A 17,651-nucleotide genomic window follows, 5' to 3' on the forward strand; every position below is an offset into this window, starting at 1 on the left:
CTAAACAACCTACGGGGAAGGCACCTCGCGGTGGGGGGGCCCCGGGGTCAGGGTACCCCCAAGCCCAGGAACTTGGAGGGGGGGCGCTGGGTGCGCTCTCCGGGGGTGCTGCAGGGGGAGAAGGGGACCCCGGGTCGCTCTCTACATATATATATATATAATATACACCTATAGAACAGGCTGTGGCGGGGGGGAGTCTGGCCCCCCTGCACCCCAAGAGCACCCCAACGTGTGGGGAAGGGGAGGAAAATGAGAGATTAAAAAAAAAAAAGGGGAGGGGGGGGGGGGAAGAGACCAAGGCCAGCCTCGGGCTCGCCCCGCTGCGCCCCCCCCCCCCCACAGCCCCCTGCCCTCCCTGGGGTGGGGTCTGTACCCCCACACCCCCTTTTGGGGGCTACGGCATGTCCCGAGTGGGTTTTAGGGGGGGGCCCCGGCCCCGCTCCCCACATCAAGGTCAGTTTGGGTGGGCTAAGGCAACCCCGGCAGGCGCTGATGGTGGGGACAGACGGGCGGTTAAGACAGACGGACAGAGGCCGACGCGGCGGCTCTCCCCTGGCAGCCAGTTAGGCCCTTCCCCCCCACCCCCCACCCCCCCCAAATTAGGCCTTTGCCCCCTTTACCCCCCCACTCTCCCCAACAACACGGGCTTAGAAAATATCCGGGCACAAGGTCCAGTCCTGCTTCTCTTTGCTCTCCCAGTAGCCGCCCTTGTAGACGTGCGCCAGCTCCTGGGTGACCGGATCCTTCTTGCGCTCGAACCACAGCGGTTTGTAAGGGTCGTAGGGGGTTCCTGGGGGGGCGCAGGGAGTTGGGGTGAGGGCTGTGGGGTCACACAGACAAACGGGGGACAAAAAGTCCCTTTGTTCTTACCGTCCTCAGTGGCTCTGGCGGCCTCGGCCTCGCGTCTCTTGCGGGAGAGACGTTGTTTCTCCTCCAGTCGCTGTTTCTCGGCGTTGGCCTCGTCCCAGCGGCCGTTCTCCATCAGGCGTTGGTCGGGACGGCGGCGGCTGTCGGTGGGCGCCGTGCCGCTCTCCGGGGCGTTCAAAGTCAAGGCCAGCTCCGAAAAGTAGTACATGTTCTCTGCGTACTTCCTACGGGAAGGGAAAAAACCCACCTTCAATCCTCTTCACTCCCCGCCGCAGCTCTTAGAGGATGTTTTGTCCCCTCGTCCCCCACTCACGGGAGCGGGTTTCTCTTCCACAGCAGCACCCGGCTGTCCTCAGCCTCGTGGGCTCGCTGCCGTCCCTCTGCTCCGTTGTCCCCAGCGCCCAGCGTCACCTTGTAACAGTCCATTTTTTCATCCCAAGTGCCCAGCAGGACAAAATGCACCTTCCCTGTGGGGTCTGTCACCTCCCCGGTGACCTGGTGGGATAGGAAAGAGCCTGAATGGGGACACCGGGGACTCACAAGCACCCCAGCGCGTCCCCATGCTGCCCCGGTGTCCTCACCTTCCTCGCCACGTCCCGCGAGAAATAACTGTAAGGAACAAACTTGAGGTTGCACTTGTCGCCCGTTTTGTGGTTGACAATCTCGATTTCACCCGACTGTGGAGGGAAGGAGATGACAGGGGGAAACTGAGGCACGGGGCTGCAAGGGGGATCCACGCCTCCGTGCTCGGGGTTTTGTCCCACCTGGTCTATCCAGAGCTTGCCCACGATGATGTTGTGCACGGTGGTGGTGACTTTTTTCCACGTGTAGTGGTTGCCAGAAGAATGGAAGACGCAGTGGATGGTACCTGAGGAGGGAAGGTTGTGCCAGGAACCGTCCCCTTGAGCCTGCTCGGCCCACAGGACACTCGGGTGGGTCCCCAAACCTGTCCCCAGCACAGAATCCACCCTCTCTGGAGCCACAGAGCTCACCCAGAGGCATGATGGAGAGGTATTTTCCTCGAAATTTGCTGGTGATTTTAATTTCCTGACGAAGCGTCCAGCCGTGCTTGGAGTCGGCGTGGTGGGCAGCGGCTGGCGGGTGGTGGCTTACCTGGCCGGGAGGAGAGGGGACAAATCAGCACCCACCACCCCCAGCGGGCCCGGGGAGGGCCTGGAAAAGCAGGACTGGCAGTACCTGCTCGCAGAGGGAGCGGTAGCCATTCTCCTCCAAGCGATCCAGCTCAAAGGTCTCCCCCAGGAGGGGGTTGAAGGGTTTGCTGGTGCGGAAGACGGTGGTGGAGTAGGACGAGACGGTGAAGGCGGCCACGTAGCACAATTGTTCCAGCGAACTCTCGCACTTGGCCGCGCGGTCGAGCAGCTCATGGTACTCCAGGTCCTCAGTCAAGCGCTGCAGCATGGACAGAGGCTCGTTGAAGTTCACCTAAAAGGGAGCGAGAGGTTAGAAAGGGGGTTCTGGGGGTGCTCTGTGCTCACCCGCCAGCCGTATCCCCGCTCACCGGCATGGGGATCTTGGACAACTCCTTCCCGATGCAGTTTTTCATGATGCTCCAGAGGTTGAGGCTGTAGTTGGGTTTGTAGGGGATGCGGGTTCTCTTCTCTTTCTTGGTGTCTTCTACCTGGTGCTTGTACTGGGGACCAGACAAGAGCTCCTGTGAGCCCCCCCAAACCATCCCGTGGGAAGTGGGGCACCCCCAGCCCAGCTCTGCTCATCCAAAGTTCCAGCACACATCGTCCTACCTGCTCGTCCAGGCTGATGTCGCTGCTGGTGCCGCTGATGTTGCTGCCTGTGCGCCTTGGGGGGACGTGGGGGGGTGAAGGAGAAGGGCAGAATCAGTCCTGAGTGGGGTGCGGGGAGCAGGAGGGCAGCCCCACACCCCAGCACTCACTTGTGGCCCATGCTCTCTGGCATGGTGATGATCTCCGGGGCGTCAAAAAACTCGTTGTCATCATCCTCGTCGCTCAGGTCCCCTTTGGCAGGACAACAGGGATCTGGGGAGGGGGCAGGGGAGGCAATTAGGTGCTGCAGCCGCTCGGCAGCGCAGGAGAGACCCAACAGACCTATCGCTCAGGGTCAGCGATGTGAAGGACGCTGAGCCCGGCTCAGGACGGGACTAAAAGCTGCTGTCGGCTTCCCCATCCCCACCCTGCCCCATCAGCTCCATCTCCCACCATCACTCCTCAACCAGCCCCCCCGCTCCACCCCAGCACGTGACGTGGGGGCTATGGGTGGCCCCCGGGGGTACCTTTGGCGGAGCCACCGGTGCCGGGAGCGCTGGCGGGGAGGACGGTAGCGCCACGGAAAGCTCTTTCCAGGTGGTTGTGTTGCTTGGCCAACTGCTCCAGCGTCTCCTCCAGCCGGATGCGCTGGTCCCGTTCGTGCTGCAGCGATTTCTGCCATTTCTTGCTGTGGGTCTGGGCCAGCATCAAAAAATCCCGGCAAGCCTGCGCCGAGGCGATGCCCCATCAGCTCACGGTGTGTTTGTGGGGGCTCAGAACCCCCCCTTCACTCCCTGATTTGCCCCACGGGGTGTGGACTCACGTTGATCATGGCGTTGGAGGTGATGCGGAAGAGGGTGGCTCGTTCATTGACCTGCTTGATCTTCTCGGTGCTCTCGGCCGGCAGCCGGAGGGTCTCCAGCTCGCTGAGGGAGCGTTGCAGGGCCGTGCCGTGCTTGGCGATGAGGTCGTTGCAGGTGCTCAGATCCTCCACTTTGCTGGAGAGGGTGCGCAGCGTGTTCTGCAGCTCCGTCTTGTCCGTCTGTGACACTGACTCGTCGCCAGAGTCATCTGTCAGCGGGAAGAACTGTTAACGTGGCCTCGGGAGGCCTCTTGGAAATGGGGAAGAAGGGGAAGCTGAGCACCAGGAGCACACACCAGCCCTCTGAGTTGCACCAGGCTCTGACCGCGGGGCTGCTGCAGAAAACCGCCCCCCCGCCCCCAAAATCCCTGAGGGCTGGGAGCCACAGACGGGGCGCGCGCTCCCGGCCACCGCTACGGCATCCTGGACAGTAATATCGTGGCAGGGAATGGCAGCTTGGAGCAGATGGCCGATCTCTTGGCACACAAGTAGTCACGCTAGCCAGGAAGCGCGTGCCAGGCTGCTGGGGGCTCCTCAAGCAGGGAAGCTGGCGTGGCCGCAGCAGGCAGGACAGCACCGCCGAGCTCGCACGCAGACAACCACGATCACCCCTTTCCAAACCCAGCTCGGGGAGCAGCTCCAGCACCCGGAGTTATGTGCCGTGACGCTGTCCCTGCACAGCACCCCAGCGGGGCACGGGAGACGGATGGGGAAAAGCGGGTGGTGTTTCTGGCCAAAGGGGTTTGGGAAAAGGGAGGGGATGCGGGGTCACGTTCTGTGGGGGGACAAAAAAGCCCCTGGGCTCGAGAAGCAGGTGTAGCAGGGGGATGGGGGAACACACGCCGGCTGCGAGGGCCGTACCTGACTCCTCCAGCATCTTGACAGCTTTGGCCTTGGCCAGCTCGAGGGCGGTGACCCAACGTTGCCGTTCTACCTCAGAGCTGGCCTTCAGGTGGTAGGTCTGGGCCCCGCCGTTGGAGATGATAAAGTTGCAGGAATCCTCCACCGTGATGTTGGCCGTGGCCAGGTTGATGGTGCCACGGCAGGTGTGTCGCATCTCTGCCTTGGATCTGTGTGGGGAGGCAGGAGAGGGGGGGAACACGGTGAGGCTAGAGGCAAGAGATGCTCCGTAGCCCAGACTGGGCAGCTTTTGGGGGGGCCGTGGAGGGAGCCTGGCATTCCCCACCCTGCAGACAGGGCTATTAATAAGGTGCCAGCTCCAGCCCCAGTTGGTTTTGCCAAGGCGGCTGGGCAGCGCCAGCACCAGAACGGGGCCAAAGCTGACAACGCCGCTTCGGATGGGGGTCCGCAGCCCCCACCAGGCACAAAAACAGGGCTCAGCACTCCCCAGGAGCGGCCTCAGGGCCCACCACGCTCCCCTGGGTGCCTCCTGCATCCCAGCATGGCCCGGGAGGAGGGTGAAGTGTCCCCCCCCGGCGCGGTGCAAGGCCGTGCCAGCCCGGCACACCCTTTCCACGTCACCGGGCCCGGGCCTGCCAGGGCAGGAGGCACCTGGGACACCCTCGGTTCGGCCCAGGGGTGCGTCCCCCCCCCGCCCGCGGGGCTGTAACTCGAGCTGGCAGCTGCCTGCGCTGCCTGCAGGCTCCGGTTACTCTATGAATAATGGAGGGACAGGGCCCACACGGCCGGGCTCAGGTGTCCCCCCGGGGATCAAGCGGTGGCACAGCGGGGAGGGGGCTGGGAACGCCGCTGTCCCCCCACCGCCACCCCCAAACCCGGCTCCCCCCCGGGGTAGCACCGCTGGGGAACGGCTGCTCGGAGGGACACCGAGACCCAGAGATGGGGACCAGGCAGGTGACAACATCATCCCCCCCTCCCCGCCCCGGCAAACAGCCCCGGGACCAGCCGCCCCGCCCGGGCAGGGAGGTGACAGCCCTTCCCCGCCCCAGCTGGCACCGGGGGGCGGCAGGTGACACCGAGGCCTCACCAGTTTGGGGCGGGGGGGATCACACACACACCCCCCCCGAACCGCCCACCCCCACCCCGTGGCTTCACGGCGGGGAGAAGGGGCCGGACCCAAGGTCACGGGGGAGCCCCGCGGTGCAGGGTGGGGTCGAGGAGCCGGGTCCCCGGTACGTACCGGTAGTAGCTGAGGAGGCCGTTGCTGAGCACGAACCAGCGGCGCTGGTAACCCTTGATGTAGTTGGTCCATTTGAAGAGCCAACCTTCGCGCGCCGAACCGGACCCGGCACCGCCCGAACCGGAACCACCGCCCCCTGCCGCTGCCGCCGCCGCCGCCGTGCCCGCCCCCGGGCTCGGACCCGCCCCACTGCCCGCTGCCGGGGAGGGCAGGGCGGGGGCCGCACCGGGCGCCGCGGGCAGCGCCATGGGGCCGGGCAGCGCTGCCGCCGCCACCGCCGCCGCCACCGGGCCGGGGCCCGCGGCCGCCGCTCGCAGCTCCGCCATCGCCGCCGCCTCCCCTCCGCCCCGCCCCCCGCGGCGCTGCCGTCACTCGCCCCGCCCCCGGACGCACCTCATTGGCGGCGGCGGCCCCCGCGCGCCCCGCCCCGACAAGCGGATTGGTGCTGCCGCCCGCGCGGGGCGGCACCCGCGCCCCTATTGGCTGTTAGCGCGCTTGCGCGGAAGGCCGTCAAGCTGCGCGCGCCTCCTCCACCCCGCCCTTCACCTTCTCACTGGTGCTCTCGCCCGCCCGTCTCCGCAGCGGACCAATGAGCGAAGGAGGGCGGAGCCGCGCGTCACTGCCGGCCGCGCGGCGAAGGGGTGACTCATCCCGCGACCGATGGGCCGCGGGGGCGGGGCCTCCCCCTTAGTCGTGCCGCTATTGGCTGAGACAGCGCCCTTCCACCCGCGGAGGGGCCGGTGACCTCTGACCTCTGACCGGGAGGACCCTCGGGGGGGGGCCCTGCTCCCCCTCAGAGAAGAAGAGGCCAGGCTGGCAGCAGTATACAATTCATCTTTATTTACAATACCCTATAAAAATGTAAATTTAGAAACTTTATTCTCATTAACCAGAACCAAAAACTGGAGGGGAGGGGGGGAGGAAAAAAAAAAAAAAAAAAGCACAAAGAAAAAATAAAAGAACTTTCCATTTGATCAGTCGGGAGGAAAGTGAGGGGGAAGAGGGCGGGGGGGGGCTGGGAAGCAGCCGAGGGGAGCTGGTTAATGCCAGGGAGGAGTTACTGGTTGTAAAATACCTACATGTGCAAATCTCTTTGTTTTCTTTTTAAAAGCAAAAAAAAAAAAAAAAAGTAAAATTAACCTTCCCCCACGCCCCATTCCCGAGGAGCAGAACAGCAGAATCCCCCCAGGACTGAAGGGGGGCGCGAGGCGGGGGGCACAGGGTTGAGGGAAGGAGCCGACTCTCGGGAAGACAAGGCAAGTGTGCAAAAGAGGGGGGGGGTGTGCACACGTGTGTTCACACATGTTGTGTGTGCGCACACATGTGCTCGTGTGTGTGTGGCCAGGGAGGGGCGGGGACCAGACCTCAGTGCTCTGTTTTTTTGGGGGGGAGGGCTGGGGAAGGAGAAAGGGGGCACCCAGCCCTACAGCCCCCCCCCCCTTCCCGTAGTGTGCGTGTGGGGGGTGTGGGGAGAAGCAGCAGCTGTTGTGGGGGGAGCGGCGGTGGGCTGGGGGGGGCTTGGGCACAGCAGGGAGACGCAGCAATTTTTGGGGGAGAGCAGGGAGCAGCCAAACCCCTACCCTACCCCCCAACTCCCCCCCAGCCAGGATTTTGGGGTGGGGGGGACATGCGCCTCCTGCAGCAGGGGACAGTGTCCTGCCAGGCCGGGCGTCGGGGTGATCTTGGGGTGTGTTTTTGGGGGGGGGTGTGTGTGGGGGAAACCGCCTGCCCTCCATCCATCCATCCATCCATCCTCTGGACCACGCCGGTGGCGAGGAGACGCGGAAATCTCCTACCGGATCCCGTGCACTAAGCTGGTACGGGGGAGGGTGGGGGGGGGGAAAAACGGTGGAAGGGGGGGTCAGAGGAGCTGCAGGGAGGAGGCAGCAACCCCCCCCCCATCACCCCAAGGGTGAACCCTCTACCCCACATTTCCCCCCCCACCTGCCTCTGGTTTCACCCTTTTTTGGTCCCTACATAGCGGAGGGGGTGATGCTTACTGCAATTTTGTCTCCAGCAGGTTCAGCTTCTGCTGGTCGACGTAGCGAGAAAAGAGGGAGATCAGGTTTGAGGGGGTGGACACCGGCTTGGCCAAGGCTGCCTGAGGGATCCGCAGGAGCTCCCGGGTCGCCATGAGCATCAGCTCCGTCCTGTCAGAGGAGAAGGAGTAAGATGGGGCGCTCGGGGTGGGGGGGACAGTGGTGCTACAGCCCCGTTTTACAGACTCACAGAATCATCTGGGTTGGAAAAGCCCTTGAAGATCATCCAGTCCAACCATGAACCTCACCCTGACCGTTCTCAACTCCACCAGATCCCTCAGCGCTGGGTCAACCCCACTCTTCAACCCCTCCAGGGATGGGGACTCCACCCCTGCCCTGGGCAGCCCATTCCAACGCCCAACAACCCCTTCTGCAAAGAAATACTTCCTAAGAGCCAGTCTGACCCTGCCCTGGCGCAGCTTGAGGCCATTCCCTCTTGTCCTGTCGCTTGTTCCTTGGTTCAGGAGACTCATCCCCCCTCTCTGCACCCTCCTTTCAGGGAGTTGTAGAGGGCCATGAGGTCTCCCCTCAGCCTCCTCCTTTTTTTTTAGCACTGGAACTGAAGTTTGAGGTGCCACATCCTCAAACCCCGGCCTCTGCGCAGGGAAGGGTCCACGGCCTCGCCGAGACACCCTGGCTGCTCTGTGGGGCCTGGCCTCCCCCCCCCACCCCCCAACTCCCAGGGTGTCATAATGTGGCGATGTGCCACTCAGGAGCTGTCCCCCAACTCCACCACCCCCCGCCAAGTCCTTCAGAGCCCGGCATCGCCGCCATCCCCTGCCCCGCCGCAGCCCGAGCGCTCACCACTGGTTGTCCTGCATTAGCTCCGTGTTGCCATCTGAGCTCTGCAGTTCCTCCCCGCGGCTCAAGATCAAGTACAGCAGGGACAGGCCGAACTGTGGGGAAGAGAGGGAGGGTGTCGGGGAGGTGATGTCCCACCAGTGCTGTCCCCAGGCCACCGCGGGTCCCCCCCAGGGTTGTCCTGCCTCACAAGGAAATCCCTGTGGCACGGGACGGGCAGGGCAGGGCGAGCTTTCCTCCCCTCTGCACACTTTTTTTGGGTGGATTTGAGAATCACCTCCACCTCCCAGTCCCCCTGGGGATGGTGGCACAAGCGGACAATCCCCAGCTGAGGAAGAAGAGCAGGAAGAAGCTGTTTATCGGCCTGAGTCACGACTGCATGAGTGACACACCGCTCCCGGTTGGAGGGATTTATTCACAAATCCCTGGATTTTGGGGCAGGCTGCAGCCCAGCGGGACAAAGGGAGCTGGTTGTCGGACTGCAGCCGACTCCCAGGCCAGCTCAAATGACTAATTAATCTGCCAGACACCCTCGTTAATCAGCAAGGGAAGGGGGAGGAGCGCCAGGGGCTGGCAGCCTGTGGCTCCTGTGCTGTTCCCGCACCACAGCTCTGCCATCCAGCACCGGGAAACTCAATTTCCCCGATTATGTGGAAACATCGGGACGTGTTGGGGCGGGAGGGATGAGGTTGGCCCCAGCTGCCCCCCACCACCTCCCCAGGGAGCAGAACGAGACGAGCACCTTGTTTTGGAGCACAGCAGTGAGGTGCAGGTTGGTGGGCGCTGGCGCGGTCGCGCTCTGAGGTAGGTTCGTTAGCTGCTGCACAAGGCTGGTGACCGTCCCCAAGGGAAGGTGGTAGAGGACGTGAGAGAAGGGCCTCAACAGGCAGGGCAGCACCTGCGGGGAGAGGAGCGGAATGGTGACAGCAAGAAAATCTGCTTCCCTGTCACCTCCTGCGCATCCTGGGGCTCCCCGGACCCCAACACGACGCTGCCTCACTGCTACACACACCCCAGCAGCACCTTCGCTCTCAGACCCCCTCAGCGTGGGACCCGCTAACGGCGTCCTCCCACACCCCTGCAACGGCACAGGCCTGCTTTAAATTCAGGCAAAGCTTTTTCCTTCTTAAATCAGCCTTTTTCTCCAAACAAGCTGGGATTTACGTCGCGGATGCCTGTGTTTTGGTTCCCTATAGAACAAAGGTTCCGAAGGACGGCTGAGAGCTGGAGCAGATGCTGGCCTCGTGCTCTCTGTCTCTGAAGATGGAGTCTCCCGTTGTCACCCGATGAGTCAGCGACACAACCCTTCAAACAAGCACTCAGCCAAGAGCTGGGCTCATTAAATAAAGGCACCATTTATCAGAAATTCTTCTCGGTGAAGCCGAGCCGTGTCGTGCCAGCCAGCAGGCACGGGAGATGGGCCCTGCCAGGAGCTCAGGGCTCCTGCAGCCTCCCAGGAGAGGCAGAAACAACCATTCTTAAGACTCATGATGCCGTTTCCCATTTTTCCTTCATGGAGGAGAGGAAATCTGGCTCCAGACCCCGTTCTGAACCCCACCTTGCAGTGAGGGGAGCCCTCCAAGCCCCTGGAATCTCACCTCGTCCTGAGCGTCCTTCTTGATGAGGAAGGGCAGGTTTCTGGCTGTCGCCATGAGTACGTCGGCCGCTTGCTCGGGTGACAAGAAGGGGAGGATCCGGGCCACGAGGCGCTTCCCTTTCCGGATGCACATGATCTGCATGAAGTGATCGTCGCTCGGCCTGCCGAGGAGAGGAGAAAAGTGCTGACCCTCAAGCTGGGAGAGTCCCAGGGCAAGTGGAGGGTTCCCGTGGGTAGCCCAGAGCCAGCCCTGCACCGGCACCAGGCGAAAAAAACACCCACCACAAAAAACATCCCCGAGGAGGGAAAAACAATGCGGGAATGACATCCCGAACCCTAATCCCTGCCTGTCTGATGGGCTGGGCAGGAGAACAAGGCTCAGTTCCCTGCGGGGCAGCAGAGAAGGAGCCACTGAGACCCTGTGTCCTTCCTGGCCCGTCTGTGCTGCTGAGGCCACAGGTCAGGCAAGAGGTGACTGACTTAAAACCAGGCACCCTGAGATGTGCCGGGGCACAGAACTCAGGGCACACACCTGATGAACATGCAGACAGGTGCTAATTGCAGAACCTGAGCTGCAGGGATTGAAGTTTTTATAGGATCCTAACCACAGCAAACAATTGTGGGGAAAATGGGGGGAAAAAAAAGGAAAAAAATTGTATTATTTCAACTTCCAGCTCCCAACAGACCCCTGGAAGAGTCAGCCTGACTCTTCTTTGGGAAACAGGGCCCTGCAAAGCCAGTCGCAGCAGCTGCAAGCGGCCGTGGACTCTCTGAGCTCCCGCAGTTGCAGACGTCGCCTCTGCTCACCTCTCCTGCCCGGGCGCCTTGCCCCTCAGATTGTCATACATATCACAGATCTTCTGCTTCCTCTCCCCCATCAGCGCCGGCCGCTCGCCTTCCAGGCTCAGGAGGTAGCGTCTCTCGTAGTCCTCCACATCCAGGAGGAGACTGTACGTCTGTGGGAGAGACGGCCATCACAGCAGGGCACAGGGATCTGCGACGGGATCCACTAGCCCTGCTCCTGAGATCCAGGATGTTGCCCGGAACCACTCTCCTCACCCCAGCCCACTTCGTGCCCCACCGATCTCTGAATGTCACAGACTCACAGAATCATCTGGGTTGGAAAAGCCCTTGAAGATCATCCAGTCCAACCATGAACCTCACCCTGACCGTTCTCAACTCCACCAGATCCCTCAGCGCTGGGTCAACCCCACTCTTCAACCCCTCCAGGGATGGGGACTCCACCCCTGCCCTGGGCAGCCCATTCCAACGCCCAACAACCCCTTCTGCAAAGAAATACTTCCTAAGAGCCAGTCTGACCCTGCCCTGGTGCAGCTTGAGGCCATTCCCTCTTGTCCTGTCGCTTGTTCCTTGGGTCAAGAGACTCATCCCCCCTCTCTGCACCCTCCTTTCAGGGAGTTGTAGAGGGCCATGAGGTCTCCCCTCAGCCTCCTCTTCTCCAGACTAAACCCCCCCAGTTCCCTCAGCCGCTCCCCATCAGACCTGTGCTCCAGACCCTGCACCAGCTCCGTTGCCCTTCTCTGGACACGCTCGAGTCATTCAATGTCCTTTTTGGAGTGAGGGGCCCAAAACTGAACCCAGTTATCGAGGGGCGGCCTCACCAGTGCCGAGTACAGGGGAAGATCCCTTCCCTGTCCCTGCTGGCCACGCTATTGCTGATACAAGCCAGGATGCCAGTGGCCTTCTTGGCCACCTGGGCACACTGCTGGCTCCTGTTCAGCCGGCTGGCAATCAACCCCCCCAGGTCCCTCTCTGACTGGCAGCTCTCCAGCCACTCCTCCCCAGGCCTGTAGTGCTGCTGGGGGTTGTTGTGGCCCAAGTGCAGAAATGAACGTCACGACGGTCCTCCCCGAACTCACCTTCTCGATCGTGACAAGGGTTTGGCGTCTCTTGTCTCGAACTTGCTTCTCCTTCGTCTCCTGCCGAAGAAGGACAGTGGAGTCAGGGCCGCGGGCGGCTCCCACACCGGCCTGAGGACCGAGCGCAGTGCTGCGTCGGAGGGGAGGCAGGGCCAGAGAGCTCACGTCATCCTCGCTGCGGGAGGTCACCACCGCGTCGATCATCTTCCGAGGGTTGTTCACACTGGAGACCGTGAGCTTCCCCAGCGAGCCCTCGAACTGCACTGCACGAAGGAGGGAGAAGGGAAGCAAAAGGGAGTCAGTCCGGGCCTCGCCCCACCTCACCCGCCTTTATCTCTGGCCTGAAAGTAGCCCCGTGGCTACCTCCAAACTCCAGCTGGCCCCAGCGAGACCCCGCCTCAGCGCAGAATGAACCACCCCCACCCTTCAGCTACAGAATATCCAGGCTGTGTGGAGTCAGGATCTCTTACCTGGCTTGTAAGTGTGCTCCAGCTTCGCCACCTGAGGTGTGATGAGTTTAGTGCGTTCCTTCTTGGGACCATCACCGTGGACTTCCTCCGCTGCTGCTAACTTCTCCAGCTTCTGGAAGTAATTCTGAGGCAGGGAGAGGAGAGGTTGAGACCCCCCCAAAAACAGTTGGCAAGGATGGATGCAACACATCCCCCTCCCTGGCCCATGGTCCACCCCTCACCCATCACTTACTGGGCTTCCCAAGCTCAGCAGCAGCATTTTAAACCACTGTTCTTCCCCCAGTACACGACTGCGTCCTCCTCTCTATCATCCCTCAAGATTACAGAGCTCAAGGTTCCTCCTCAGCCCTCTTTCTCAATACAGGCTCTCCCTGGGAGGTCCCCGGCTCTCAGTCCTTCCCAGTCCACTCCAGTTAGCCTGCCTTGCTCTGTCAGCACCGTTGCCCGGGCTGGGGCCTCCCACACTGATGCTCACGCGCTTTTCCCACCCACCCCGACCAACGTTCGCCTCTTTCGCAAGGGCAAAGCTTTGTTGACTCACATCCCGGCTGCGGCTGCACCAGTTCCTCTCCTCTACTGGGGATCCACTCACCCACAGCTCCCGGAAAAACTCTGTCAGTGTGATGCCTCCCGCCAGCCCCAGAGCCAGACGCAACCGTTGGCCACAGTTCTCCTGCCGCTCCCACCGGAGCCCAGATCCCTGCTCCCACTGGGCCCCCGGCCCACCACGGAAGGGACTGGACCGTTCTGCCCCATTTCACCGTGCTGGGATCTGCCCTCCCTGCTCTGCCCCATACTCTCGGCTGCACCGAATGCTCCAGGACATTTCTGGGTGCATGGCTGGCTCCTCCGCACCCCTTTCATGAAGACAGGGGGCCAAACCTCCCGCACAACTTACGACGGCCCCAAACACACTCCCAGTCAAGCCCCATTTAATCTCCCAAGCCAGGCATCTGTCCTACATAGCGTGAAGCTTTCCACAGATTCCCCTCGTGTGAGGTTGCCCTGCGTACCCTCAAACCCCACTGAGCTTTGAGCATCTACCGCCGTTGGTAAGAGCTCAGCTGTCACCTCGCTTCACCTGCTCCAGATGTGGCTCGTCTGAGCCCAGTCTGGCACTTCCCATTCTCAAACTGGAAAAGAGCAGGAGCAGCCTCTCCCCAGCCACCTCCTCCACCGCGATCTTTGGACCCCACGGGCTTCACCACCACCTCCTGTCAGACTAGAGTCCTCCTTACGCAGCCGTTCCCTGCTCAGGGCTCTCTCCTCTCTCATTTTCCATTTAGCAGCTCCCCTGTCTCCCAGTCCAGGTGTTTTATTCACAGAATCATCTGGGTTGGAAAAGCCCTTGAAGATCATCCAGTCCAACCATGAACCTCACCCTGACCGTTCTCAACTCCACCAGATCCCTCAGCGCTGGGTCAACCCCACTCTTCAACCCCTCCAGGGATGGGGACTCCACCCCTGCCCTGCGCAGCCCATTCCAACGCCCAACAGCCCCTTCTGCAAAGAAATACTTTCTAATATCCAGTCTAATATCCTAATATATAAATACTTCCTAATATCCAGTCTGTCCCATGCAGCTTCTGATGTAGAGGAGCTGCTCTCCTGTTACCTGCCAGCATCCCCCAACGTCACCTCAACCCTGGACATCTCACTCAAGAACAAGAAGGCATTTTTTTCCCTTGCTGCTGGCTCCCTTTTCCCCTTCCTGGGCATGCTCGCTCCCCGTCATCCCTCTGCCTTCCTCCTCCAGTGCATTCCTCACGCCTGGATCTATAAACGCTTCCTCCGCTGCATCACTCTCAGCACCGACATCCCCTTCGGTACCAAGAAGACACCGGTCCCGCAGGAGCATCGAGGTGCTGCCCTGCCAGCAGCCACGGACACGGGACACGCAACCGAGCAGGCTGGAAACTTCCCCTCCTCCTCAGTACCTGGTAGTAATAGTCATCCAGGTAGGGATCAGTGCTCTGCAGCTGCATCATCTGGATCTTGGACACCCAGTCCTTTTCCCGTTGCAGCATGAGGTTGGCGTAAGGATCTTTGCGCATCTGCTCCTGGTGGCTGCTCCGGTGGCCCCCTCGGTCCCCCACCGAGCCGTTGAGGCTCCGGTGCTGGCTGGCAGGAGGCAAGAAGGGCACCCGTGAGCACACAGGAGCTACAGGAAGGGACAGAGAGCGGTGGCACAGGCTAGCCCCAGCAGCACAACCCCCCCAGAGGCGGAGGGGCGATGCAACCCACCCCCCCCACCCCGCGCCAGGCAGCCCCTCTCCCGGCACCGGCGGGGCAGGGTCAGAACTCACTTTCGGTTCTGCTGCTGTCGCTGGTGCAGGAGCCGACGGTGCTGGGGGTGCAGGTGAGTCGTGTCCGGGCGGAACATCTGGGGCTGCGGCCTGGGGAAAGTGGAAAAATCTCAAGAGGCGGCTGCAGAGAGCAACGCAGGAGGCCGGGAGGAGGATGGTACCTACCTCAGGCTCTGCAGGTGGGATCCAGGGCCCGGCGGGTGCTGCGGCTGCGAGGGAGGTGGAGCGGGGGGAGCCCCAAAAAAGGCACGAAACCCGCTGGCCGGAGACATCATCTGCCCGACTCTGCCCTGGAGCAGCTTGGGATTGACGGAGGGGAGAGGGCTCCCAACCAGGCCAGAGACCCGGGCAAACTGGCTGGGGGACATTCGGCCGGCCTGGCAGAGCAGAGAGAGTGCCCCGAGTCAGCCAAGGGGGAGATTTAGGGGCAAAAAGAAAAGCCCAGCCAGGGCAGCTGTGAAACACCAGAAAATGCCACGTAGAAGCAGCTTCCGCAGCCACACGAAGAGAAATGCAGGACCCTGGCCACGGCGGGGGCCACGAAAGGGCAGGAAGGGGGGGAATGGGGGGTTATACCTGGGCTCCTCCGAGCAGCTGCGCTCTCTGTAGGTGGGTGAGAACAGGAGAGACGCTGTGAGGAAACGGGTGGCCCAGGAGGGAGGAATTCTTGAGAAAGAGAAGGGAAAAGGGACACCTGGTCACAGCCCTGGCCCAGCTGATGGTGGGAAAGTGGGGAGGGGGTGATGGCGCCAGATGAAGCCCCAGGAAGGTGCCCCGGGCAGGCTGGGAGCCAGGCCAGGCCTGGAATTACAGGTGGAAAGAAGGAAATGGGGCGTCTGGGGGGGTTTCTGGGGAGGCCTCCCAGCACTTGAGGGGCTTGAAGGCAGCACCAAGAAGGGGGTTCCGGGGGGTCCGGGTACCGGTACGTTGCAGAGCTGGTTAGGGGACATCCTCTCGCCGTAGGGAGCGGGGTAACGCTGCTGCATGGTAGCTCGGATGTGGACAGGCTTCGGACACAGGATCTAAGAGGGAAAGAGGCGCAGTCACCCCTGTCAGCTCCTTGGGGACCAGCCTGAGCTGCGAGTAGGGCCCGGGGGGAGGTACCTGCTGGTTGAAGTTGGGCACAGCAGCCTGCTTGGGAGGGGTGCCTATGGGGACAGCCCGGACGGGGGGGCTCCCGATGACAGGGGATGATGAACGGCGGGGCAGCGCCCGCTCGGAGGGGTCCCGCTCTTCCTCTCGAGCCTGAGGGGGTCTCTGAGGCAGAGCGTAGTCCAGCACGGACACCGACGGCATCTCCTGCAAGTGGAAGGGGAGAGAAAGCTCCCTCCAGGATAACAATCACGGACTGGGACGGGGATGATTGGCACTGTGTGTCCCAGGGACATTCCCAGGATGCGACAGCCACATCCTTCCTCCTGACAGGTCTCCTCCGCACCCCACTGCGCTTCCCCAGGAGCCCCATGTGACAGTGGGGGGTCCTAGGGACCCCCAGAACCTGCCCGGCAGAGCCCGCATCACTGCCAAGATGCCTGTTTGTGATGATGGCGCAGCCCTCGTCGGCCCTAGAAAGCTGGGAGAGGGCTGGCGGTGCAGCATGCTCTGCTTACACTTAAAAGCCTGACTCGTAATTAAACCGCAACAAAAAAAAAAAAAATTCCTCTGCCTTGAGGCACCAACATTCTCAAACCCTGATGAGAGCGCTGACATCTCTCAAACATCACCCGAAACCACAGATTGGCGATAACCCCCCAACCTGGCTCTCCAAGGGGTCACGTCTAAAAGGGTCTACAAGTGAGGCAAACTGTGGCCACCTAGACCCAGCCCGGGGCAAGGAGAATGCCCAGCTGTCTCAGCCTGAGCTGGAGGTGGCCCCCAGCACCGATGAGCCCTCAGCAGTACAGCACATCTCAACCCTCAGGGCCCAGCTCGCTGCCACAGGGGTTTGGGGGGCACTAGGGAAGCCACCTGCACCCCTACATCGTACCTGAGTGAGAAGCGGCCCCCGGATTCGCCGCAGGACGGCCGAGCTGTCCCAGATGCTGGAGTTGAGCCCTCCAGGTTGCTAAAAAACAGGCAGGGAGTCAGCACAGCGCTACCAGACCTTCACCCACCCAGGTTCTCCCAGGTTTTCACTCCGCCAGCCCCACTCCCACCTGCGCAGGGACCGTGGTTTGCACAGCCTGCATGATGGCAGGGTCCTCCAGCTCACTATCGATCACCAGCCGGGTCAGCCGCTCCGCCAGTGTGTCCTCGGGCTCGCCCAGCAGATCTGCCTCCTCGCCGCCGGGTCCATCTTGTTCCCTGGTTGTCACCGGTTTGTCCTCCAGCTCTGCCAACCGCTCGTGGGCCTCCTGCCAGTCGTCGTCTGTGAGGGACCAAGCGAGGGGTGAGCTCACAGGGGTAGGGAGGGGATCAGCGAGGCGAGGGAGGGGTCTGCGGGGGGGTTTGGGGGGTATCACAAGCGCTCACCGACAGCTCCAGCTCCAAACGTATCATCGTTAAACTGGTCGATATCTTCATCTTCCTCTCCCAGGGCCTGGAAGGCGTCTTCGTCCTCATCCAGCGGGCAGTCCTCCAGGGACTAGGGACAGCAAAGCGATGGTGGCGGGGGGGTGGTCAGCTCCGTTTTCTACTCTCAGACGCTCCCCCCCGCAGCATCGCACCCCTCAAATCGCACTCCCGGGGCGGCGGGGGCGGAGGGGGGGACCGCGGACCGGGGTGGGGAGGGGGTGCGCCGGGCCGGGGACCCGGCGCACCCCCTCCCCACCCCGGTCCGCGGCCCCCCCCCCCCTTCCCCGCCTCCTTCAGCCCGGTGTACCCCCGTAGAGCCCAGCCAGACCCTCTCCCCCTCACCTGATACCGGAACATGGCGGCGGCGGCGGCGCCCACCGCCCGCAGGCTCCGCGCGCGGCCCGCTCCGGGCCCCGCCGCGCATGCGCCGCCGCGGGCGCACGCGCATGACGTCACCCGCGCCCCCTCCGCCGCT

At 62.4% G+C, this 17,651-nt stretch overlaps 2 protein-coding genes across 2 annotated transcripts; both read right to left on the reverse strand.

The window, feature by feature from the left end:
• Positions 1 to 600: 600 nt before the first annotated feature.
• On the reverse strand, positions 601 to 5,895 carry OSBP (oxysterol binding protein). The gene is made up of 14 exons (XM_074841808.1): positions 5,570 to 5,895; positions 4,330 to 4,538; positions 3,430 to 3,677; positions 3,134 to 3,332; positions 2,777 to 2,879; positions 2,628 to 2,682; positions 2,387 to 2,518; positions 2,065 to 2,310; positions 1,860 to 1,980; positions 1,632 to 1,735; positions 1,449 to 1,544; positions 1,181 to 1,362; positions 871 to 1,091; positions 601 to 790 (listed from the first exon to the last, which is right to left on the reverse strand). Exons 1-14 carry the CDS (start codon positions 5,893 to 5,895, stop codon positions 648 to 650), a joined length of 2,385 nt encoding a protein of 794 aa, XP_074697909.1. The 3' UTR covers positions 601 to 647.
• Positions 5,896 to 6,405: 510 nt separating this feature from the next.
• PATL1 (PAT1 homolog 1, processing body mRNA decay factor) lies at positions 6,406 to 17,607 on the reverse strand. Its single transcript, XM_074841809.1, has 19 exons — positions 17,519 to 17,607; positions 17,135 to 17,246; positions 16,819 to 17,030; positions 16,650 to 16,727; positions 15,767 to 15,961; positions 15,583 to 15,684; positions 15,239 to 15,328; positions 14,828 to 15,039; positions 14,663 to 14,752; positions 14,294 to 14,477; positions 12,357 to 12,480; positions 12,052 to 12,149; positions 11,887 to 11,946; positions 10,814 to 10,962; positions 10,008 to 10,167; positions 9,152 to 9,307; positions 8,413 to 8,504; positions 7,570 to 7,719; positions 6,406 to 7,383 (listed from the first exon to the last, which is right to left on the reverse strand). Exons 1-19 carry the CDS (start codon positions 17,531 to 17,533, stop codon positions 7,362 to 7,364), a joined length of 2,301 nt encoding a protein of 766 aa, XP_074697910.1. The 5' UTR covers positions 17,534 to 17,607; the 3' UTR covers positions 6,406 to 7,361.
• Positions 17,608 to 17,651: the final 44 nt, after the last annotated feature.

This window comes from Strix aluco, chromosome 16 (genome assembly GCF_031877795.1).
Source record: "Strix aluco isolate bStrAlu1 chromosome 16, bStrAlu1.hap1, whole genome shotgun sequence".
NCBI classification, from domain to species: domain Eukaryota; kingdom Metazoa; phylum Chordata; class Aves; order Strigiformes; family Strigidae; genus Strix; species Strix aluco.